The sequence below is a fragment of the Carcharhinus amblyrhynchos genome, chromosome 12 (assembly GCF_965287045.1).
Source record: "Carcharhinus amblyrhynchos chromosome 12, sCarAmb.v2.hapA, whole genome shotgun sequence".
Classification (NCBI taxonomy): domain Eukaryota; kingdom Metazoa; phylum Chordata; class Chondrichthyes; order Carcharhiniformes; family Carcharhinidae; genus Carcharhinus; species Carcharhinus amblyrhynchos.
In genome coordinates this window covers 76,243,388-76,262,887 of record NC_137335.1, presented here as the reverse complement: position 1 = coordinate 76,262,887, position 19,500 = coordinate 76,243,388, and the positions used below count along the sequence as shown (strand labels likewise).

The following is a 19,500-nucleotide window of genomic DNA, read 5'->3' as shown; positions in this document are numbered from 1 at the left end:
CAGGATGGAGCCAGTGAGAAGTGCAGGATCTGAGCTCACTACCCATGCCCTTATTGCGCACCAGCAAAAGTTGGGGTGGGAATCCCACAATCAAGTCCTGCCCACTATTTTTAATTGGCCCCAGAGACCTTCCAACTCTGCAAAAAATTTAGTCCCAATTCCTACCAGTTTAGATTTTTTAACTCGTCCTTTTTATTCATATATTTTGAGTGGGACAGATTTTAGTTATTCATTTCTTTTGCCTCTAAATTTTTCCATATTGTTTGAGGTGGCAAAATTTGAGTTTTTTCACTTCCAATATCTATATCCACACCTGGTGTAGTACAGAATAGATGCTTAGTTATGTTTCTATGTTTGTCTGTGCAAAATACCTCTTGATATTTTAAGATTTTTGTGCATTTCAATACTTCATGGTCCAGTTGGTGGATTGCTATGATTCATGGTGAATTATTACTTGATTGTCTTTGCCTTATAACCTAGGTCCCAGAATAACCAATCTACAACTATCTCTTTGTGCCTCTAACTATAATTCGGGCTTTCTCCCAACATTTTAAACTTACATTTATCTCTTACATCTGTTCTCCTTGTGGCTCCTGAGTGTGACTGACAATTAGTGTCAAATTACAGACAGTCCTTTGGTATGGATGTATGCCTGCTAGCTATTGGCTTGAAAGTGCTTGAACTTGCTTTGCTAATAAGTGATTTACATTGTGGAATGGCTTCTGTTGGTGACAGAATCTGTCCAGGAAGCCACCATTCTAGTCCTGGACTTCCCAGATCTACGTAAAGGTTTGTACTAGGCAACGCTGTTAGAGTGTATTGCTCTACAGGACAAGCAGGCAAAAGAAGACAATTTGGGTGATGAGTTGCAAAGATATTTGCTGTTGGTACTTTGCAGGAACTAGTATACTTTGCAGATGAATAACTTAGAAGCAACTGTTTATTTCTACCAGAAGCAGCACTATAGTTCAGTGTGTTAGAACAGTCTTTGTAGCTTATCAGTCTGAAATGGAACAGAATGAAGGTCCCAGAGGTAAATTGTGTTCTATTGCTAAATCATGTCTTTCTTTCCCATTTTAAATTTCTGTTTCTTTAGTTTGGGTGATGATCTCATCTCAGACTAACACCGTTATTAACCAGTTACCAGGCTGTACAGCGGACGAGCTAATGTTCATAATGGCCCAGTGAGCCAGAATGCTGCACTGCTACTGCTCGGTTTAGGTTCCAGAAGCAGTTTTTTAGCTTGTCATATGATTTGTTAATTTTTGAGGAGGAACACATTTATGAGAAAGTTGTATCCAAAGATTGTGCTTTTATATTTCATAAAATGATAGCATCCCCACGTGCAGAAGAGGCCATTGGGTCTGCTGACAAAGTATCTTATCAAGGCCTTCTCCCTTGCCCTATCCCTTAACCCCACACATTTCCCTTGCCATCCACCTAACCACATTTTTGTACGCTATGGAGCAATTTAGCATGGCCATTTCACCTACCCTGCACATCTTTGGACAGTTGGAGGAAACTGGAGCACCCGGATGAAACCCATGCAGACAGAAGGGAAAACGTGTGAAACTCCCTTAGATAATTGCCCAGACTGGAATTGAGCTCAGGTCTCTGGAGCTGAGAGCAGCAGTGTTAACCATAGCACCAGTCCTAACCATTCACAGCATCTATACTTGGCAGATATTCATGGTGGATTGGGAAGTTCACTGTCCCCTCATCTCTCAGTAGCATGTAACCTGTAGCTGATGGAAAGAATAAACAAATTGGTAAATTCTTACCAAAAAACATTTTTTAAAAACATAAGTTATATTTGAGTTTTAATTTTTGGTCTTATCAGATAAATATGAATTTCAAGTAAGTAACAACACAATCTAGTTATATTGTGACAGCAAATACCAAATGTCCCTGCACCAAAATCATGAAGGAGTGAAGGGGAATTGTTTTGACAAATTGGATATGCACTGTTAATTCATTTTATTTTTGCCATCAGGCTTGGTGGAGGTCCAGAAGATGCAAAGGACATCATGCAGCACAGCTTTTTTAGTGGAATCAACTGGCAAGATGTTTATGACAAAAAGGTTGGTATACTTTGTTCATCCATTCTTGGCATGCCAACTTGGGGGTCAAATAATGGTTATATTAATCAGCAGTTGGAAAAATAATATATGGATTTAAGTAGATCCACACTTGAAATATCGGAACATTTAAGAATTTCTTAAGTAAGAAATTTGCTTTTTTCAAATTACGCTTAATTTAAAATCTTAAATATGATTATATTGCTCTCCATGCTTTCAGTGGATTATTCCCTGTAGCAAGGTAGAATATGTTGATTCTGGAATACTTTAGCTGAAAAACAGCTGAATTTTTCTAAGATGTCAACATAAGTTTTTTACACTTGTAGGTGCAAGGTGTTTATGAATTTGCCCTTTTACATTGATTTATTTGTTATGCTCTTACAATCAGTCACTATCTTAAGTTGATGGAAAGATTAATTAATCATTACCATGAGAGATTCTCTTTTGGAATTTTTGTATCATCTGTAAACATTAAAATCTTATGAAGCTCTATTGGCCCAGTTAGTAAAGCTGTACAATTACAATTGAGTCAGGCAGACCAGAAATGCCCATTTTTAAGCTAAGACGGCAGTATGAGCATTTCTACTGACTCAAGCCTCCTGCACTGAAGAAAATAACATTCAATTACGCAAGAATACTTTCCAATAACTTCTGCTATAAATGTGAGATACTGAGAGGAAACAGGACTGAATTGACTCTGATATTCCCCATGACTGAATAACCAGCAAACATTTGCGTGAAATAGTCACTAAGAGGGTTAACAGAAGTTTTGTCATACTTGAAACATACCCCAAATGAATTGGTATCTTTGACCAGGGAAGTGGAGAAAACTTCAATGAAGAAAATTATTTTGATCCTGTGAGGCCAGTGGGAAACTGAGCTCGCAGAAGGTGCAGTTTACGGTATTATATCCCTATTTCTAAATTATCACTTCGTTGTATAGAACTTGAATATTGGTGAAAAGAGAGACAGGTTGCTGAAACTTTTCATTTTGCACTCATTAGGACAAACACAAGACAATCAAATTTCAGGTGATGGCAACAATTTACATGAGGAGAAAAGTGGTATGATTGGTTGGCAGGTTGACTCTGATTTGCTGAGACATCGCCAAGAACATATCACTGGGAAACTGTAGTCTCCCCATACTTTCGTGTAATTCAAAAGATGCAAGCCTAATGTCTTAGTTGAGTTGATCCTTTTGGTGGAGTGAAGATCTTTTAGATACAATGGATTTTCATGAAGCTGCAAAGTCTCTAGTAGACAAGTAGCCAGGGAATTGGTTCTCTGGTGGATTTGGAAGCAAAGTTAGTTTGTCATAAATGTGCATGGTTAATACTTACAGTCCAAGCCACCATGGCAAAATAACAGTTGACAACAGCCATTCACCTTATTTTTGCCTCAACATGAGCTCTCATATTGACCCGTGTTCAATGTTTTGAGATCAACATTCTAGAAATCCCATATTCCTCAAACACTGGTTAACTGAGATGTTAAACTTTTCAGGTGTCTGCGAAGTACCCTTATTCGGGTCCATTTTTATCTAAATATTGGCCATGTATTGAGTGCTATCCACAGTCCCATGTTAAGTTGTAGCCTCCTGAAATCTTGTGGTCACTTTCACAAAGTGTAATCTTGCCATCTGTAATTGCCATTATCCTCATGCTTGTACTGAACACAACAGGTTTGTACATGGATGTAATTATATACATTTATATCTATTGTTTCTGATCCTTGCTAACTTAATATTATTCAAAAGCTTACTTCGCCTGACCTATCAGCTTGACTTGCAGTCCCTAACCTGGCCTCAATTCCCAAAATCCTCCCCATACCCCTCCTTGTACTGCAGCTATTCATGCCAGTATTGAGCAGTAATATGACTCCAGATTGTATGGCACCAAAAGGAAGACTATACATGCACTTCAAGACCTTTCCTCCCAGTCCGTGTTTTCTTTCTTCCACACACGTTGCAGGAACCCTTTGTTAGCCTTTTTTCACCTAGCTCATGCCCAATGTAATGATTGTAGTGTATGTCTCTTTAATAAAGTGTTCACCCCAGAAGGCGGAGTCTTCTCTCAGGCAGAATACATCTTGAAACCACGTAGTAAACGTGTGAAAATAGGACCACTACTCCACAGCAGCCTAGGGCTGCAACCCAGTTTCTTTTTATGAATAAATGCCTTTTGTTCCTAACCAAGTCTGATATGTCTTGATGACGCTTGAGTGCCACTACATAACATATTGATAGCAAGGTGGACCAATTTGGTGCCATAATCTACCTGTCAGTATCCAATTTAACTGAAGCTTGGAAAAGAGAGATACCCACTCACATGCCTATCAGAGCGATAGTTGTCCGGATCGTGCCAGACCCTGAGAGGCAAAGTAATGAACCTAGTGTGGCAGGCGAGTCAAGAGTTTTGGAAAGATATGAAAAATTAAAATGAAGAAAAATTAGCCCTCAGGAGCAAGAAAAATAGTACTTGAGATAAAGAGAAAAGAAAGGAAGTGAAAAAAGATATGCCCATCTCGAAGAAAGCTGTGTTTCAGGTTTGAAAAAAATAAATTTGAATAAAAAGTAGAGTCTTGCCGTAGTTAAACAGGTTCAGAGGCTAAAAAGAGAAAAGGGGGAAGAAAAGCTTTGGAGCTGCAAGGCTTATCCCAGAAATGTAGAAAAGTGAGAAACTGAGATGTGCAGATCTCCCAATCTGACAGAGCCTACAGGGAGTTCAGGTAATGATCACTGCAATAAGGTACTACAGGCAATCAAGATTGGCTGTTTTAAAACAAGAGAAGGTCTACAAAAAAAGGAAAAGAAAATAAGTTAAAATTTTAAGAAAATGATTGTTCTGAAATGGACAGCACTAAGTGGAATAAATAAAGAATAATACAATGAAGAAAAGACTTTTTAGGCAGCTAAGAAGCATTAAAAAAACCTGCAGATATCATTGAAACAATCTTTCACCAGCTAAGAAGAGAGGTTGAACAGTTTAAAAAAGGTCCAAAAGGAGTAGGTGCAGGTTCTTGCCAAAACTCCAGAAGCACAGGAAAGGCACAGACAGAGGAACAGCAGCAGCTGTGGCTGTTGATAGTCTCGAAGTAGCAATACATTTAAAGTTGTACAGCATTTAATGCAGCAACCACAAGAAGGGTCAAAGGGACAGGATAATCAGAGAACAATTCTCAAAAGGGGTCCATAAGCGATGCAAGATCTCTTTGGAAGACTTTAAGACCTCAGAGAAGAGGCTATGCTGGAGCTTAGAGGAGGTAATAAGCCCTCAAAACTAGAGGCAACACCAGAATAGGTGCCATTGGGTCCTGGAAGGGGAGCGCTGATGGACCCTAAATAACCAACTGATGAGCAGAAAGCAGGCAAGCTTCAAATGCATTTCATGCTTTTGTACTGTAATAAGAAGTTCCTTGAAGTTTTAAACTGCACGCCAATGAAGTTGTGATCAGGCAGAAATAGTGAGAGTAAACAAATAAAATTGAATTAACCTCACAACTACAGCAAATAGACAATGAGGTAAGTGTTAGTGACCCTAATCTAATTGAGAAGCAACCCAACTATATCAAAGATGAAGAAAAACCAGCATCATCCAAAAGGTGGAAGTAGCTTGGAAATCTGTTAGGGCCAGTGAGAAACAGTACAGCATTCACCAGCAAACAGTGAAGAAGTTAGGAGCATGAAGAAGTGAATAAAAGGTCAAAAGGATTGAGAGAAAAAGCACAAGCGAAACTCAGCAACAAGAAGTTATAGCATGGAAGTTGAGAACTGTAAAGGAAATTCTATCTAGTGAATGTCATCAGTTTTGTGATGAGTGAGAGAACTGCTTCGCTGAATGAAATGCATCAAAGATTTGATCCATGGCACTCATGTAGGATGTCCTGTATCATTTACCGCAAGAGTTACTATACTGTTGAAGCAGAAATTAGACTAGAGCTTTTACTGGGAATTCTCTAGAGATCCAATTGAACTACAGTTGTGTAAAATATATAAATGTGCTTGAGAATTGGCATGCTGGAGAGGCAGAAACTGTCCGGTGTTTGCGTGCTGAGGATGACTCAACAATGAACAAACCTAAAGAGAGAGCACAATTGTTGGAACAAGTTAGCAATTCAGGGAGTTGTCTAATGAATAGCAAGAAGAAGAAATGTTGAACAAAGAAGCAGAGTCGCATGCAACTACAATAAAAGGAATGTGGCAGTTGTCTAAAAACATGAGAAGGGAGAGACTGTTATCAAATATTGTTAGATGACAATATTGGATTCACCATGAAAGAAACTCTAGAATGATTAAACTGAATGAATTGCAGAAGTAGAGAATGAAACGAAAAGCTACTTGGTTTCAAGTAGGAAATTGTTGGTGTGGAAGATAGAAGAAAGAGGTTGGAAAATGAAATCACTCTGCTGTGGAAGTTATGCCAGAGAGAACTAGACAAAGCAGCAATTCACGCAGAGAAGGAAACTTGAGATTACATGCTGAAATGGTCACACTAATAGAAATGCACAAGAACTAATATGATAACGTGATTAATGGGAAAGATGTTGAATATAAATACTAGAAAAAGAAGGAACTTCATCACATAATCTACGTACCAGAAACCAAGTACTATGACTGTTCCTTCACAAGTAACAGATCAAGATTGTGAGTGATCTGTCAAGACATAAGATTGTGTTGTATCTTGATGAATTACATGCATTTTAGAGTAAGGTACTTGACACAGAAAAGGATTCACGAAGAATTGGAGAGTGACACCATCCACAAAGTAAACTATGTAGTTTATGGTCAACGCATGATCTAGAGCTGAATTTGGAAAGCAGCAAACCTGTATGGAAGAATCTCATGCAAGGCCATGTTTGGAACTCTGCATAGTTGAAGCCGACGAATAAAAGTGTTAAGTGCAAGCCTCAATATCTCAACATTGAACAATCACTACGTTGATTTGCGAATATCTAACTTCTGTGTATAATGTTTATTTAGAATGTGGGGTTGAGTAAATCGATTTTGAAGATTATATGAAAAAAAATTATAGGGCAAGAAATGCAGTGATTGTGGTGTCTGATTTTGTAAGACTACAGCAGAAGAGGGTCTCCTGACTTGTGCGACAAATGGGAATCGAGAGTGAATGATCACCCCAGAGGGTGGAATCCTCTCGCGGGCAGAATACATCTGGTAGCCTTGTAGTAAGCATGTAGAAACTGGAGTGTTGCTCCAAGGCAGCTTAGGGCTGCAAAGCTGTATACCAAGTTTCTCTTTATCAGTAAATACCTTTTGTCCCTAATAAAGTCTGAAATCTCTTGATACCTGAAAGCAATTACATAACACCTATCACTGGCCCATTTCTGCTTACTGTTATTGCACTATGTATCCTGACTTTACTCGTGAATAACTCGTGCATTGTGAAAACAAATGAAGGCTTAATGGTTTAATATGTGAATACCCTGATTTTTTTTTGAACGTTATTTATTTGTTTGTTCAGCTGCTTGTTTTCAATCTGGTGTTTCAAGCTTCCTTGCAGCAGTTCAGCAAAGGAGGGCATTAGCTATTCTTCAGTCTTCCAATTTTCCAAGAAAAAAAATCAACAAACGAGCCAAGCAGATAAAACTGGAAATAGAATTGAAAGACTGCTAGCTGATTGAAGCTTTTACCTGCTTACAATTTGATGTAAGTGTGTCTGTGGCAGCAGAATGTTCCAAATGGAGTTTGAGAAGCAGAGGTTTTGCATTGTACTCTGTACTCTGAGAGGGATGCAGGTCCCTAGTTAGTGTCTGACAGGGAGGAGGAAAAACAAAGTGAGAAAGAACATTTGCAGAGAGATGTATAACTTTTGAGGTGCCTACAGTAGGTGGTTGATATGTGGACTGAATTTTCTCACTGATTCCTAACCATTTTTGCATCAGGGAAACTTGGGGGGGTGGGGGAGTGTTTCTGGTGCTTGTGCACTTTTAAACTGTTTTCCATCCCAACTATCACAATATTAATTGTAACTTGAGCCATGCCATGTTCTGCCCATCAGTTGCCTGTGGCTGCCAGGCAGCATCAGGGCATTTCTTGTACTTATCCAGGAAATGTCCTGATGGCTATATTTTATTTATTTAGGTAAGTTCCAAGTGTTACTTTTAGGTGCAACAGCTATCAGAATTGGCTGTTAAAGATGGAAATGAGGGTTTCTGATAGGTGATCATTGAAAGTAAGAAACATTATCTTGTGTTTTTTATGAATGGCCAAAAGACACCTGCAGTTTCTTCTAACTGCTCCTTAAAAGTCTGAGCAACAGCAAATTTTGATTCGTGCCCCTCACAGCCCAATATGAGGGGTACTCAGGTGAGGAAATCACACTGATGATGGGCACCTTCTCCTTTTCCCGCTTAAGAGCCATAATTGTGGGGACTGAACAAACTATAGTACTGCACAAATGGGTTACCTCACTGAGAAGTCCTACCCCCATGACAGCTAGTAGAGAATGTTGCTGCCTTTGATTTTAGGATGCTCTGAGCTGGTTGGCCTGTAACCTGGCAGCAGCTACTATCCTGAAGTAAAGTATTGCATGCAGCTATAAATCCTGGCTGGTATGGTCCCTATCCTCATATCCTTTCAGCTGTACTGCCCATTTGCTGTTAAATGGTAAAAGGAAAGAATAGGGAGGCATCATCCTTTTGTATAGGAATTGGGTAAAAGAGTGTGACTACTTGTGCTTTGCACAAGCATGCCAGGTGGACAGTAAGGTGCACCCTGACCGTGGCATTTTGTACAGCAAGAACTGAATGGTTGCATGTGGCAAACCAATGTTCTTAAATGGATTAAGGTTTAATGCCTTAAGAGTAATTCATTAAGATTAATGCCTGCCTTTGGGCATTATGAACTAATTCCTCCTGCAAGGTGGTAAGTAAATTAAAGCTGGCAGTTGAGTAAATGGCAAACAGCATGGGGAGAGGTGAAATAGTTAGCATATTTTGGATGAAAAGATTTGGTATTGTGTTTTGGAGAGTTATAGTGCAGAATAATTTGTTGGGGACACTTAACCAGAGATCATTGTGAGCATTATTCTTTAAGTTTAGCTTTTAACAAGATGATACCTGTTGCACAAGGAAGAAAGTGGAATGGTCTGCAGTGTGTTACTTTGCTTGCACTATATCTGGAACTTACTGTAGCGTTCTTCTGCAGTCCTGGGATGAGAGTTAGAAATCCATGCCATTGCCATCTTCCTCCAAGTTGCATTAACATAAAGCTCTGATTTGATGGTACTCTATCTGTGTGATCTACAGCCTTACAACCCTCCTGATTATCTGCTGTCTTCTAATTCTGGCCTCCAGTGCATTCCCAGTTAGAATCGCTCCACCACAGGTGATCATGCCTTCTGTTCCTATGCTAGTTAAATTGCTCATTGCAGTTTTATACCCAAGATTCAACCAGCATATTTGCGTAAGGTCATATCCAGGAAGCTTGGGTAAATCTCCATTTAGAGTGGCCAGAATAATAGCAGCGTAAATCATTTTGTGGAAATTGTATCCACAATAATTTATCAATAAAATAATCATTTTGTATTTAATATATTGTTTCATGCAACCAGAGGCAGTCAGTGAAGAATAGTAGGTTGCTTCAACATTGGATATCATTGCACTTTCACTCCACTGCCCATGACATTGAAATTTGGATTTCAAATCTGGCAACATGCATCTTAAGATCTCTTCCTGTAGCTTTTATTAGGAAGGTGTAGCTACTGGTTTAGTTACAGGTTTTGGTAAGGATAAAAATAAATCTGACTCTGATTTCATGGACTGTGCACGCATTTACTTTTCTAGCTGTTCACTAAAATAGATCGGGCTGTGATGGTAGAACAATGAACTTCTGGTGTAAAAGGTTGACGTGATCTTATTTTTAAAAAACAATAATGGATGGATGGTTACAAAGCAGTGTGAGAAGAAAGCTGAAAAGATATTTATTGTAGGATCTCCTAGTTAAAAGAATGCATGGAAATAAGGCAATGAGTTGATTAGGAAATGAAAAAAGAATTAAAGAAAAAGCTAATTTGGTGCAAAGCAAAGTTTTTGTTTTTATTTTATTTTCTCATTGTGCCTTTCAACCCAGTGCATCCATGCTCTCTGTAATTTTTTCTTTTTGTTTAAAAGAAGTCCTAGTTGATTGGCCTGCCAAAAGGCAGGTTAGGTATTGATTCTGCTACTTGACTTTTCCTTACCTCAGTTTTATGTCTAGGACTAATGAAATGTTATTCCAAAAAGAATGGATTGGGAAAAATTACAGTCTCATGGAGTTACCCTGCATCAATCAGGAGAAGTTCTAGCTCCTATGCAGCACATGTATGTGGTTGGATATATAAACAGTGGCAGTTGGAGTTTCTAAACAAATTGAAGTACCTAGTGAATTAGTTTTAATTTTTCCACTGACTGCTGGTTCAGAAGAGGGATTTAAACCAATGAGTACATTGAGTAGTTTCAACCATGTGTATTTCTATGTGTAATAACTGTAATGTAGTAAAATGTCCCAAGCTTCACAGGAGCATTATCAAACAAAATTTGACATTGGGGCAGATGACCAACAACTTGATCAAAGAGTGTGTTTTTAAGGAGCATTATGAGATGAGAAGGGTAGAGACCAGAGATGGTCAGAAGGGAATTCCAAAGTTTAGGGCCTTGTCAATTGAAGATAAAGCTGCCATTGGTGGAGCAGTTAAAATCTGGGATGATCAAATCGACAGAATGGGAGGGTTGCCGGTACATTGGAGAGTTGTAGGGCTGAAGTAGGTTGGAGATGGGGAGGGGTGAGGCCATAGAAGGATTTGAAAACAAGGATGAGAATTTGAGAATCAAGGCATTGATGTCATGAGGCATTTTGATTTCCAGAAAATTATTTTGGTTGATGCCAAAATGATTCATCACCTTGGTCTGGTTAGAGATGGTGTAAACACTGATTTCTAATTTGCTAATTAATCTTCATCCTTGGGAAGACTTTCATTGTTTGCCATTTAAATGTATAAAATATGTATCTTACAGTTTGCTTAAAAAAAAACCCCACAGCTGTAACGTTCTGTTGCAAATCAGTTGACACTGCTACAGTAAATTTTTAAAAATCTAGGGTGAAATTAGTATAGCATAGGATTTCTCACAACAGAATTATCATCTTGTAATAAAATTTGATGCTTAAATAGTAATGAATTGTCTCCCATATCAGTGGAAACTCGTGCCTCCAGTTGCAAAATACTTAGCTCCATGTGCCTATCTTAGTTCCAGTATTTAAAACTGTTAAACAGATTTGATATTTATAAAGTGACCAGTATCGTCACTAATAATCCACTTTTTTAATGAAGAATATAATCCATCAGGTTATAATCAAGTTTTTTGTGCAGTGAGATGATGTTCGACTTCAGTATTTTCTATGTAAATGTATCATATTATCAATGCGTTAGCAAATTTTGAAACTTCAGTGATTAGTTGTAAATTTCTTTATATTTGTTCTCGTTATGTGTGCAAATCTTGCAAGAGTTGAATACAAAATCCTTGTTACCTTATGAGTTTTGGTTGTTTGAACAACTGGCTGGTGAGGCCAAATTAGAGACCATAAAGAGTAAACTGTTTTTTGAACATGCTATTTAAACTCTTAACCGTCGACTTCTTGTCGAGTACCATAACCATCATATTACTATGTCCCAGCACTGAATGTGTTCAATATTAGTTGCTGATAATAATTATGGATAACTTTAAATGGCAGTAATTTTTACAGATGTTATGTAATTTGCGCAAAACTACACTTTGTATGATACAGATCAGTTTTAATTATTCAAACTTCACAAATCAAATAGTCAAGTTTCTAAACGTACAAACTTTCTGTATATGACTTCTGGCAATTCAGTTTATCATAGAATGCTGATTTTAGCCAGGATTAAAGAAATATTTTTTGGTGACTGGACTTACTTGCTGACTAACTTGAACATATTAGATAGTAAAGTGACTTCCTCATGTTTGAAGCTCTAAAACAGGCCCCTTTGGTTTTGGGCAGTCATCAGGAGTCCAGGGCTTAGAATAAGATTAATGACTACAGAAAGGCGTTGATAATTGGGGGGTGCAACAAGACATGTAAAGAGTAGATTAGAGTTGATTAATGTAACTGAAATTTTTTAAAGAAATCACAATATATGTACAGGCAAAGGGTATGCTGTAGATATTTTAAATGTATTTTCAAGGGGTTCTACAAAAGAGGTTTGTTATGAAAAGGTGCATTATATTAAAAGGGGATATAACTTATGTTTAAAGGTTGCTTGGAAGCAGAAAGCAAAAAGTAGACTTAAATAAGCAGTTTGGCTGTTATCTGTTTGCCTCCATTACATCAATGATGTGGATATGAGCTTTGAAAAAGTGCCAAAAGTGCTTATACAAAAGTGCCAAATTAGAGGGCTTGTCAACCTTGGCTTAATGAAGCATGGTACTTCAAGTGGTTCAGGCCCCACTTGGGAGTCTTGAACAGATAATCTAGACTGATATTTCAGTATGGTATTGCGGTGCCATCTTTGGGATAACAAGTGAAAACTGAGGTCCCAAGAAGAGATTTAAAGTTTTCGCAACATCACCAACAAAACTTAAAAACTCAGTTTTATCACATTGCTATTTGTGTGGCCTTAGCATGTATAATTAGTTTCTGTATTTCAACAGTAATTGGCTGCAAAATGCTTATTGTGGCATCCAGAAATCAAAAAATATAAAGCAGTATTTTTCTTTTGATGAATTGAGCAAAATTGCAGTCATTACAATAAATACAGAGAAATACATGGTACAGCGCATTCATTGGAATCTACAAATTGATACAAATTTTACCATGGTTGAGGAAGAAGACTTAAGAATGTGGGTATAAAGATCTTGAAATCTGAATATGCAGGTGTTCTTCTGGATTTTATACTTTGGGTTTTGAACACTAAAAACTTGGAATTGAAGTTGAATTTTGTTTGAGTTGTTATTTTAAGATACTAGGAACAAATGTGTAGCATTGCCGTAAGACTTTTGATCTGAGATGTGTGTGGGGTATATTACCTTCTCCCAATATATTATCTCTCAATTTTGATGCACTACAGAATGGCAAAGAACGGGGGAATACTTTGTGATATTTTGTTGTAAATTGATCTTGCTAGTGAGAAAAGTCATTGGGAAGATCCAAAATCTTGGGTCAGGTGCATACGCTGACGTGAAGTTCTTTAATGTCAACTTCAAAATCAATGTGCAATAGATTGGCACAGTTTTTTTTAAAAAAAAAGGCTTCAATTTTGATAGACATTTGACTTAATTAATATAAAGCATAAGCATATGGGATATGTTACCAAAAATAGCCGATAAGAGTTTTCTGATTGTGGGGGGGGAAGGGGTTGTCGTTGTGTGTTTTGTTTTCAAACATTGTGCTTTTCAAAGATTGGAATGCTTTCTGAAAAATGTTTAGGACTGCATTTGAATATTTTTTGATAGATACCTATAAATACTCGGGACAGGTGTAAAAGCACCATTGGTTACTGAGTCAAAATGTATTTTTCTCAACCTCTGCTGCTAATGTTAATTGGCAACACTAATTTTGAATTTCTGATTGTTTCCTGGATTAGAAAGGAAAATGAAATCCAACTAATGGGAATAACAGTTTCATCTATTTAAGGAATAGTGATGGAGGGGTGCCCTTAACTGTACCTGCTTTAAACAGCCAACAGCTTCAAAAATGTACTTGGGGAAAATTTTCAGCAGCATTTATCAGGATTCAAATAGATTATTGAAAGTTCCATCATAAAATCAAAGTCACAGTTTTAAGAATTTCTGTGGATCTGCTTAATTGAATTCTATTAGGGTAGGATCTTGGAATCGATTAGAAGAAGGAATTTGATGTGGTAGAACCTTCCTTTGTCTAATCAAGATTGCTAGATTAGTTACAAAAGCTTACTGTTTTGTGTTTGTTTCATGTACACTAAAATCTCAAAGTCTGCTTCATCTGAAAATCATGTGTTTTTAACAAAGGTCTTTGTCATTTTGGCTCAGTAATGAATGCAGAACAGTGTGGTGTTTTTCTCACACAGGCTTGAAAATCGTCCATGCCATAGTAACATAGCCATTGATGTACTGGGCCATTGAGCTCCATAGGTGGTTTCCTCTCACATCTCCAAAGATGTGTGGGTTAGGTAGATTGGCCATGCTAAATTGATCCTTAGTGTCAGGGGGACTAGCTAGGGTAAATATACAAAGATGGAATTGTTGCAAGTGTTTCTGTTACTTGAAGATAACATTGGATCTGGATCTATGCCGTTTGGACTAAGTTGAGGAGGTTCTGCATTTTTGGTGAAGAGCATGCCCTTTGTAGAACACAACCAAACCAGTCAGCTGGGAATCAGGCTAGTTCCTCGCAGAGAAGCTGAAATTCTCTAAGGAAGACTGAATTTGAAGGACTTTATGGCTGAGCAGACTGTTGAACCAAGTCATAAGATCCGTCATTTTTGGCCATTCAATTTGTAGTTTACAGTTTCTGCGTGACTGCAATTTGCCTGTTAATTCATATTTATGTTGCTTTTTGGTTTTAAACTGTAGAATGTTACCTAAGGTGGTATTTAGTGCTTACTTTGTTTAACTTCTTGTATATTAAAATTTCCTGTTTTAAACAGTTGAACCTTGTGGCTTTATCCTTTCAGACAATAACTGAGGTTTAGGATTTATTTCAAAATTACTGATCTTAACTGAAATCTTAACAATTCATAATATTTTAAATTTGAGTAACCATGATCATTTGAGTAGTAGAGAAATGCTTGGTCCTCTCCATAATCATTTGTAACTTTTTTATTTGCTCCTGCCATTACAGCTTTTGCCTCCTTTCAAGCCTCAAGTTTCATCTGAGACAGACACGAGGTATTTTGATGAAGAGTTCACAGCTCAGACCATTACAATAACTCCACCTGAAAAATGTAAGCAACAATTAATAGTTCTTTCACCATTGTGTGTAACAGTATTTTTCATCTCTCATCATTAGATTGTAAATGTGGCCCTGCCTAAGGATGTGCCCTTTCTGCAAAGATATTAACTCTTAAACTTGCTGAAAACTGTGCCTTTTAGAACTTCATTTCCAGCTCCATTTACTAAACTGAGGTAATATTTATACTGCATTCAATTTACCATCTTTGGCTTCACTCTATAGTGGTGAAAAGAGCATAGCAAATGGATATATTCTAGACCAGCTTTCAGGAAGATCAGGAGCATGTAACCCAGACTTACAACTAAACATTTTATTTCTGTGGGTAGGAATTTTTAGATGGTGGTGTTTCCTGTCTTGCGACCCAAAGAAGTAAAGCATCCCTGGTGAACGCAGCAATCATATAGCCATTTAATACTTTGGGGAATGTGACTTGGCTGAAGACAGGACTCCTCCCCCACTTCTCCTCAAAAAACACAGGCAGAAGTCCCACCTCAGAGAGCTACTAGCTAATCAGATTGACTGGCAGCTCTGTAACCTCAGCAGTGGCCAGGACTTGGACTACAAATGGTGCCCTATCCTAAGTCCTGTAGTCCACTAACAATTAAGTGTGAGGGTGTCCTATGGCACAATGGGGAGGTCAGGCCCCAGGTGTGGTGGTTTTGCCAGAGATCCGGGGATGGGGGGACGAGGAGCATCTGGGAAGGTGCACAATTTGGACGGGGGTCCCTTGACAGAAACTGATGAAGGGTGTCCTGCTGTGCCTTTTCCAATCCCTGAACTCTTCTTGTCATATTCAAAATTGCAACCATACAGGAAGCAGCTGTTTAGTGGCTAGTTGGCAACTCAAGGGCCATGCATGGAATGAGCGCAGGCAGGCTGTTCTAGGCCTCACCAACCCTACGTAAAATTGCAGGCAGATTAAGGGTGGGTGGTAAGATGGCTACGTGAGGAACTTTATAGGCCCCACTGCTGACAAACTCATCAATGGAGGACTATAAAATTCTGCGAGTTTGCAGCATCTGTACGTAAGAGAACATCATGTTGGTAAATTTGGATTAAATAAAAATTATATTTGAAAATCTAGGTGTAATTTGCTTTAAATTTACCATAGTTGCCATATTTGTAGTTACATATTGGCTTTTGTTTGGGGAAATCAATTTATTACACAAGCTTTGTATCAAAGTAAATTATCTAAAATGTACCAGTTAATTAATGCTCTTGCAGCAAAGCATTTTATTTTGTTTGTAAATTGTTAATTATATAGAATTACAATTACATTTTGAGTTGAGCTTTCTTAAATTATGGCTGGGTGAACTCATCTGCATTTTTCAATTGATCGTGAAGTTGCGTAAAGGTATCCTATGGAACCCATGTTAATCTGATCACTGCTCAATCACTAATTATATTAAGCATTAAAATTTTGTGAAAGAATATAAAAGGCTAAATATGACTTGAAATATGCAGAATATCCCACAGTGAATCAACTTTTGATATTCTTGCTATATCTAACTTTTATGATGTAGCTACTTAACTTTTAATGTCATTCTACTAAGGCTGGATAATTTTGAATGAGTAGTGGTAAGTGACATGGCACAAGGTACCAGGAATCACATACAAAAACGTCTGAACTCAGCTGCACTGCTGTGCTGATGCAGTAGCTAATAGATTATCTGGTTGCTATACTTTGTTAGTGTTTTGTGGCCCTTGCTGTGCTGTGTTTCTTGCATTACAATTATGACTACACATCTGTAGCATTTCTTTGGCTTAGAGCTCCCACCTGTGAAGGAGAATTGAAACCAGCTGGTTTTTAAAGAACCAACAAGTGTGAATTTGAACCCTTGCTATAAAGATAATAAACATTATGGTGAAAGATTTCAGCTAACATTACAGGCTCAAAAATTGGTGTGGGAGAAGAGGGTTCTAGTTGTGGGGCAATGGCACCAGTACTGAGGGAAGGGGAGGCTATACAGCTGGGACAGAATACACCTGAACTGTGCTGAGACTAGTGGTCTAGTGAGCAACATAACTAGGAAAATAGAGAGGGTTTTAAACTAAATTGCAGTGGGGGGGCAAGGGATCACATTTGGGGAAATGTGGTAAGCTTAAAAACAAGACAGAGAGAAACATATTAATGTGGAAAATGATAAACAGACCGTGACGGGAAAGGACAGGGAGTACAAATCTAAGAGTAAATCAGCAGATAAGGCTAGATAGTATAAAAATAAAAGGTCAAAAGGCTTTGTAGCTCTGTATCAGCATTCAAAACAAAATAGATGAACTGAGAACACAAATATAAATATCATTAGATAGGCATTACAGAGACACGGCTACAGGATGACATAGATTGGGACCTGAATATTGAAGCATGCGTCACGTTTAGGAAGGACAGGAAGCTAGGAAAAGGTGACAAAGGTGCGATTCTGTTAGTTAATGATGGTATTAGCATATTTGAGAGGAATGACCCAAGTTCAGGAATTCAGGGTTGGAAATGTTTTGGGAAGTGATGAGAAGCAATAAAGGCAAGAAGTCACTTGTGGCAGTGACGTACAAGTCCTGTAACAGTAACCATATAGTAGAGTGGGGTATAAAGGAAGAAATAATATGACCTTGTCAGAAAGGTCTGGTGATAACCTGGGAGGACTTAAATCTGCATTTAGATTGGGAAAATCAGATGGGCGAAAGTAGCCTAGATGAGGAATTCATAGAATATTTTTGGATGGTTTTTTGAACGGCATCTCTGGCACCACCAGAGAACAGGCTATACTAACCTTGGTAGTGTGCAACAAAATAGGGTTGATTAATGACCTCGTATTGAAACATCCCTGGGTAGCTGTGATCATAATATGAATAAATTTCACATTCAGTTTGAGGAAGAGAACAGTAGGTCCAAAGGCTTGTATTTTAAACTTAAATAAGAGCAATTAAGAGGGCATGAAAGCACATTTGGGTAAAGTGAACTGACAAGTTATGTTAAGGGAAAGAAAGGTCAAAAGAGAAGCAGTGATAGACGTTTAAGAACACACAGAATAGAAATGTTCCAAAGAGAAAAATTCTAAAGGCAGGACCAACCTTCTATGATTAACTTAAAAAAAAATGTTAAGGACTGTATCAAACACACAAAAAGCATGTAATTGCGTAAAGATAGTGGCAGGTCAGGAGATTGGACAGAGTATAAAAAACAGAAAAGATTGACAAGGAAATAAAAATTGGAGTACAAATGAAAGCTAACTGAAAATATTTAAATGTGTTGAGAGTTTCTGTAGATATTTAAAGTTAATTAAATCAGCATTGATCCCAGGAAAATTGAGTCTGGGGAATTAATAATGGAAAATAAGGAGTTGGTAGATGAATTGAACTGGGATTTTGCATCAGTCTTCACTGAGGATACAACTAACATCCCAGAAATAGCTGTAAATCAGGTTTTTCCAAAATTCTCTCGATTTTGGGAAAGGGTCCATTAAATTTGGAAAAAAAAAGCAAATGTAATTCCATCAGAGGACTGAGTGTCTTTGGAATTCCCTTCCTCAAAAGTGCAGGAAGCAGAGTCTTTTAATATTTTTAAGGCTGAACTCAGTAGCTTCTTGATAAGTATGGGGATGAAAGGTTATCAAGGTTAGGCAGGAATGTGGAGTTGGTGCAATCCGATCAACCATGTTATTGAATGGCTAAGCAGGTTTGAAAGGTCACGTGGCCTACTTCTAGTTTGTATGTCCATATGCACAGCCATGGTTCAGACATGGACAACAGAGTTGAATTCGTGCGAGGTGAGACTGACTGCCCTTATATGAAAGTAGCATTTGATTGAGTGTGGAATCAAGGAGCCCAAGCAAAATTGGAGTGGAATCGGGGATAAAATTCTCCACTGGTTGGAGCTATATCTAGTACAAAGCAAGATTGTTGAGGCTGTTGGAGATCAATCATGTCAGTTCAGGGTATTGCTGCAGGAGTTCCTCAGGGGTAATGTCCTAGGGCCTCCATCATGAAGGCATTAGTGGGATGTTCATGAACCCACAGTGTTAGTATCATTCACGCCGCCTCAGATTATGAAACGTTTGTTCCCATATGCAGCAACACCGGATAACATTCAGGCTTGGACTGATAAGTGGCAAGTAACATTTGCACTACACAAATGCCAGACGATGACCATCTCCAAGAAAGAATATAACTATCTCCCTTTGCCATTCAATGGCATTACCATTGCTGAATCCCCTGCTATCAACATCCTGGTGGTTATCATTGACTGAAACCTGGACTGGGAAGATGAATACTCGTGCTTCAAGAGCACGTCAATAGCTAGGGGTTCTGCAGAGAGTAACTCACCTCCGGACTCTCCAAAGCCTGTTCACCATCTAACGGTACAAGTCAGGAATGTGATGCAATACTCTCCACTTGCCTTTATGTGTGCAACTTCAACAGCACTCAAAAGTAAAATTTATTTATTAGTCACAAGTAAGCTTCACATTGACACTGTGAAATTCCCTT

The 19,500-nt window shown here is 38.1% G+C and overlaps 1 protein-coding gene across 11 annotated transcripts in view; it reads left to right on the top strand.

Annotated features, from left to right (window-relative positions):
* LOC145351115 (RAC-gamma serine/threonine-protein kinase) overlaps positions 1-19,500 on the top strand; it is a 317,330-nt gene that overhangs the window by 293,033 nt on the left and 4,797 nt on the right. For all 11 annotated transcript variants that reach the window (XM_080200758.1, XM_080200759.1, XM_080200757.1 and 8 more), the window contains 2 exons: positions 1,994-2,081; positions 14,908-15,010. In XM_080200758.1, coding sequence (XP_080056884.1) covers positions 1,994-2,081; positions 14,908-15,010 — 191 coding nt within the window. The remainder of the gene's footprint in view (positions 1-1,993; positions 2,082-14,907; positions 15,011-19,500) is intronic.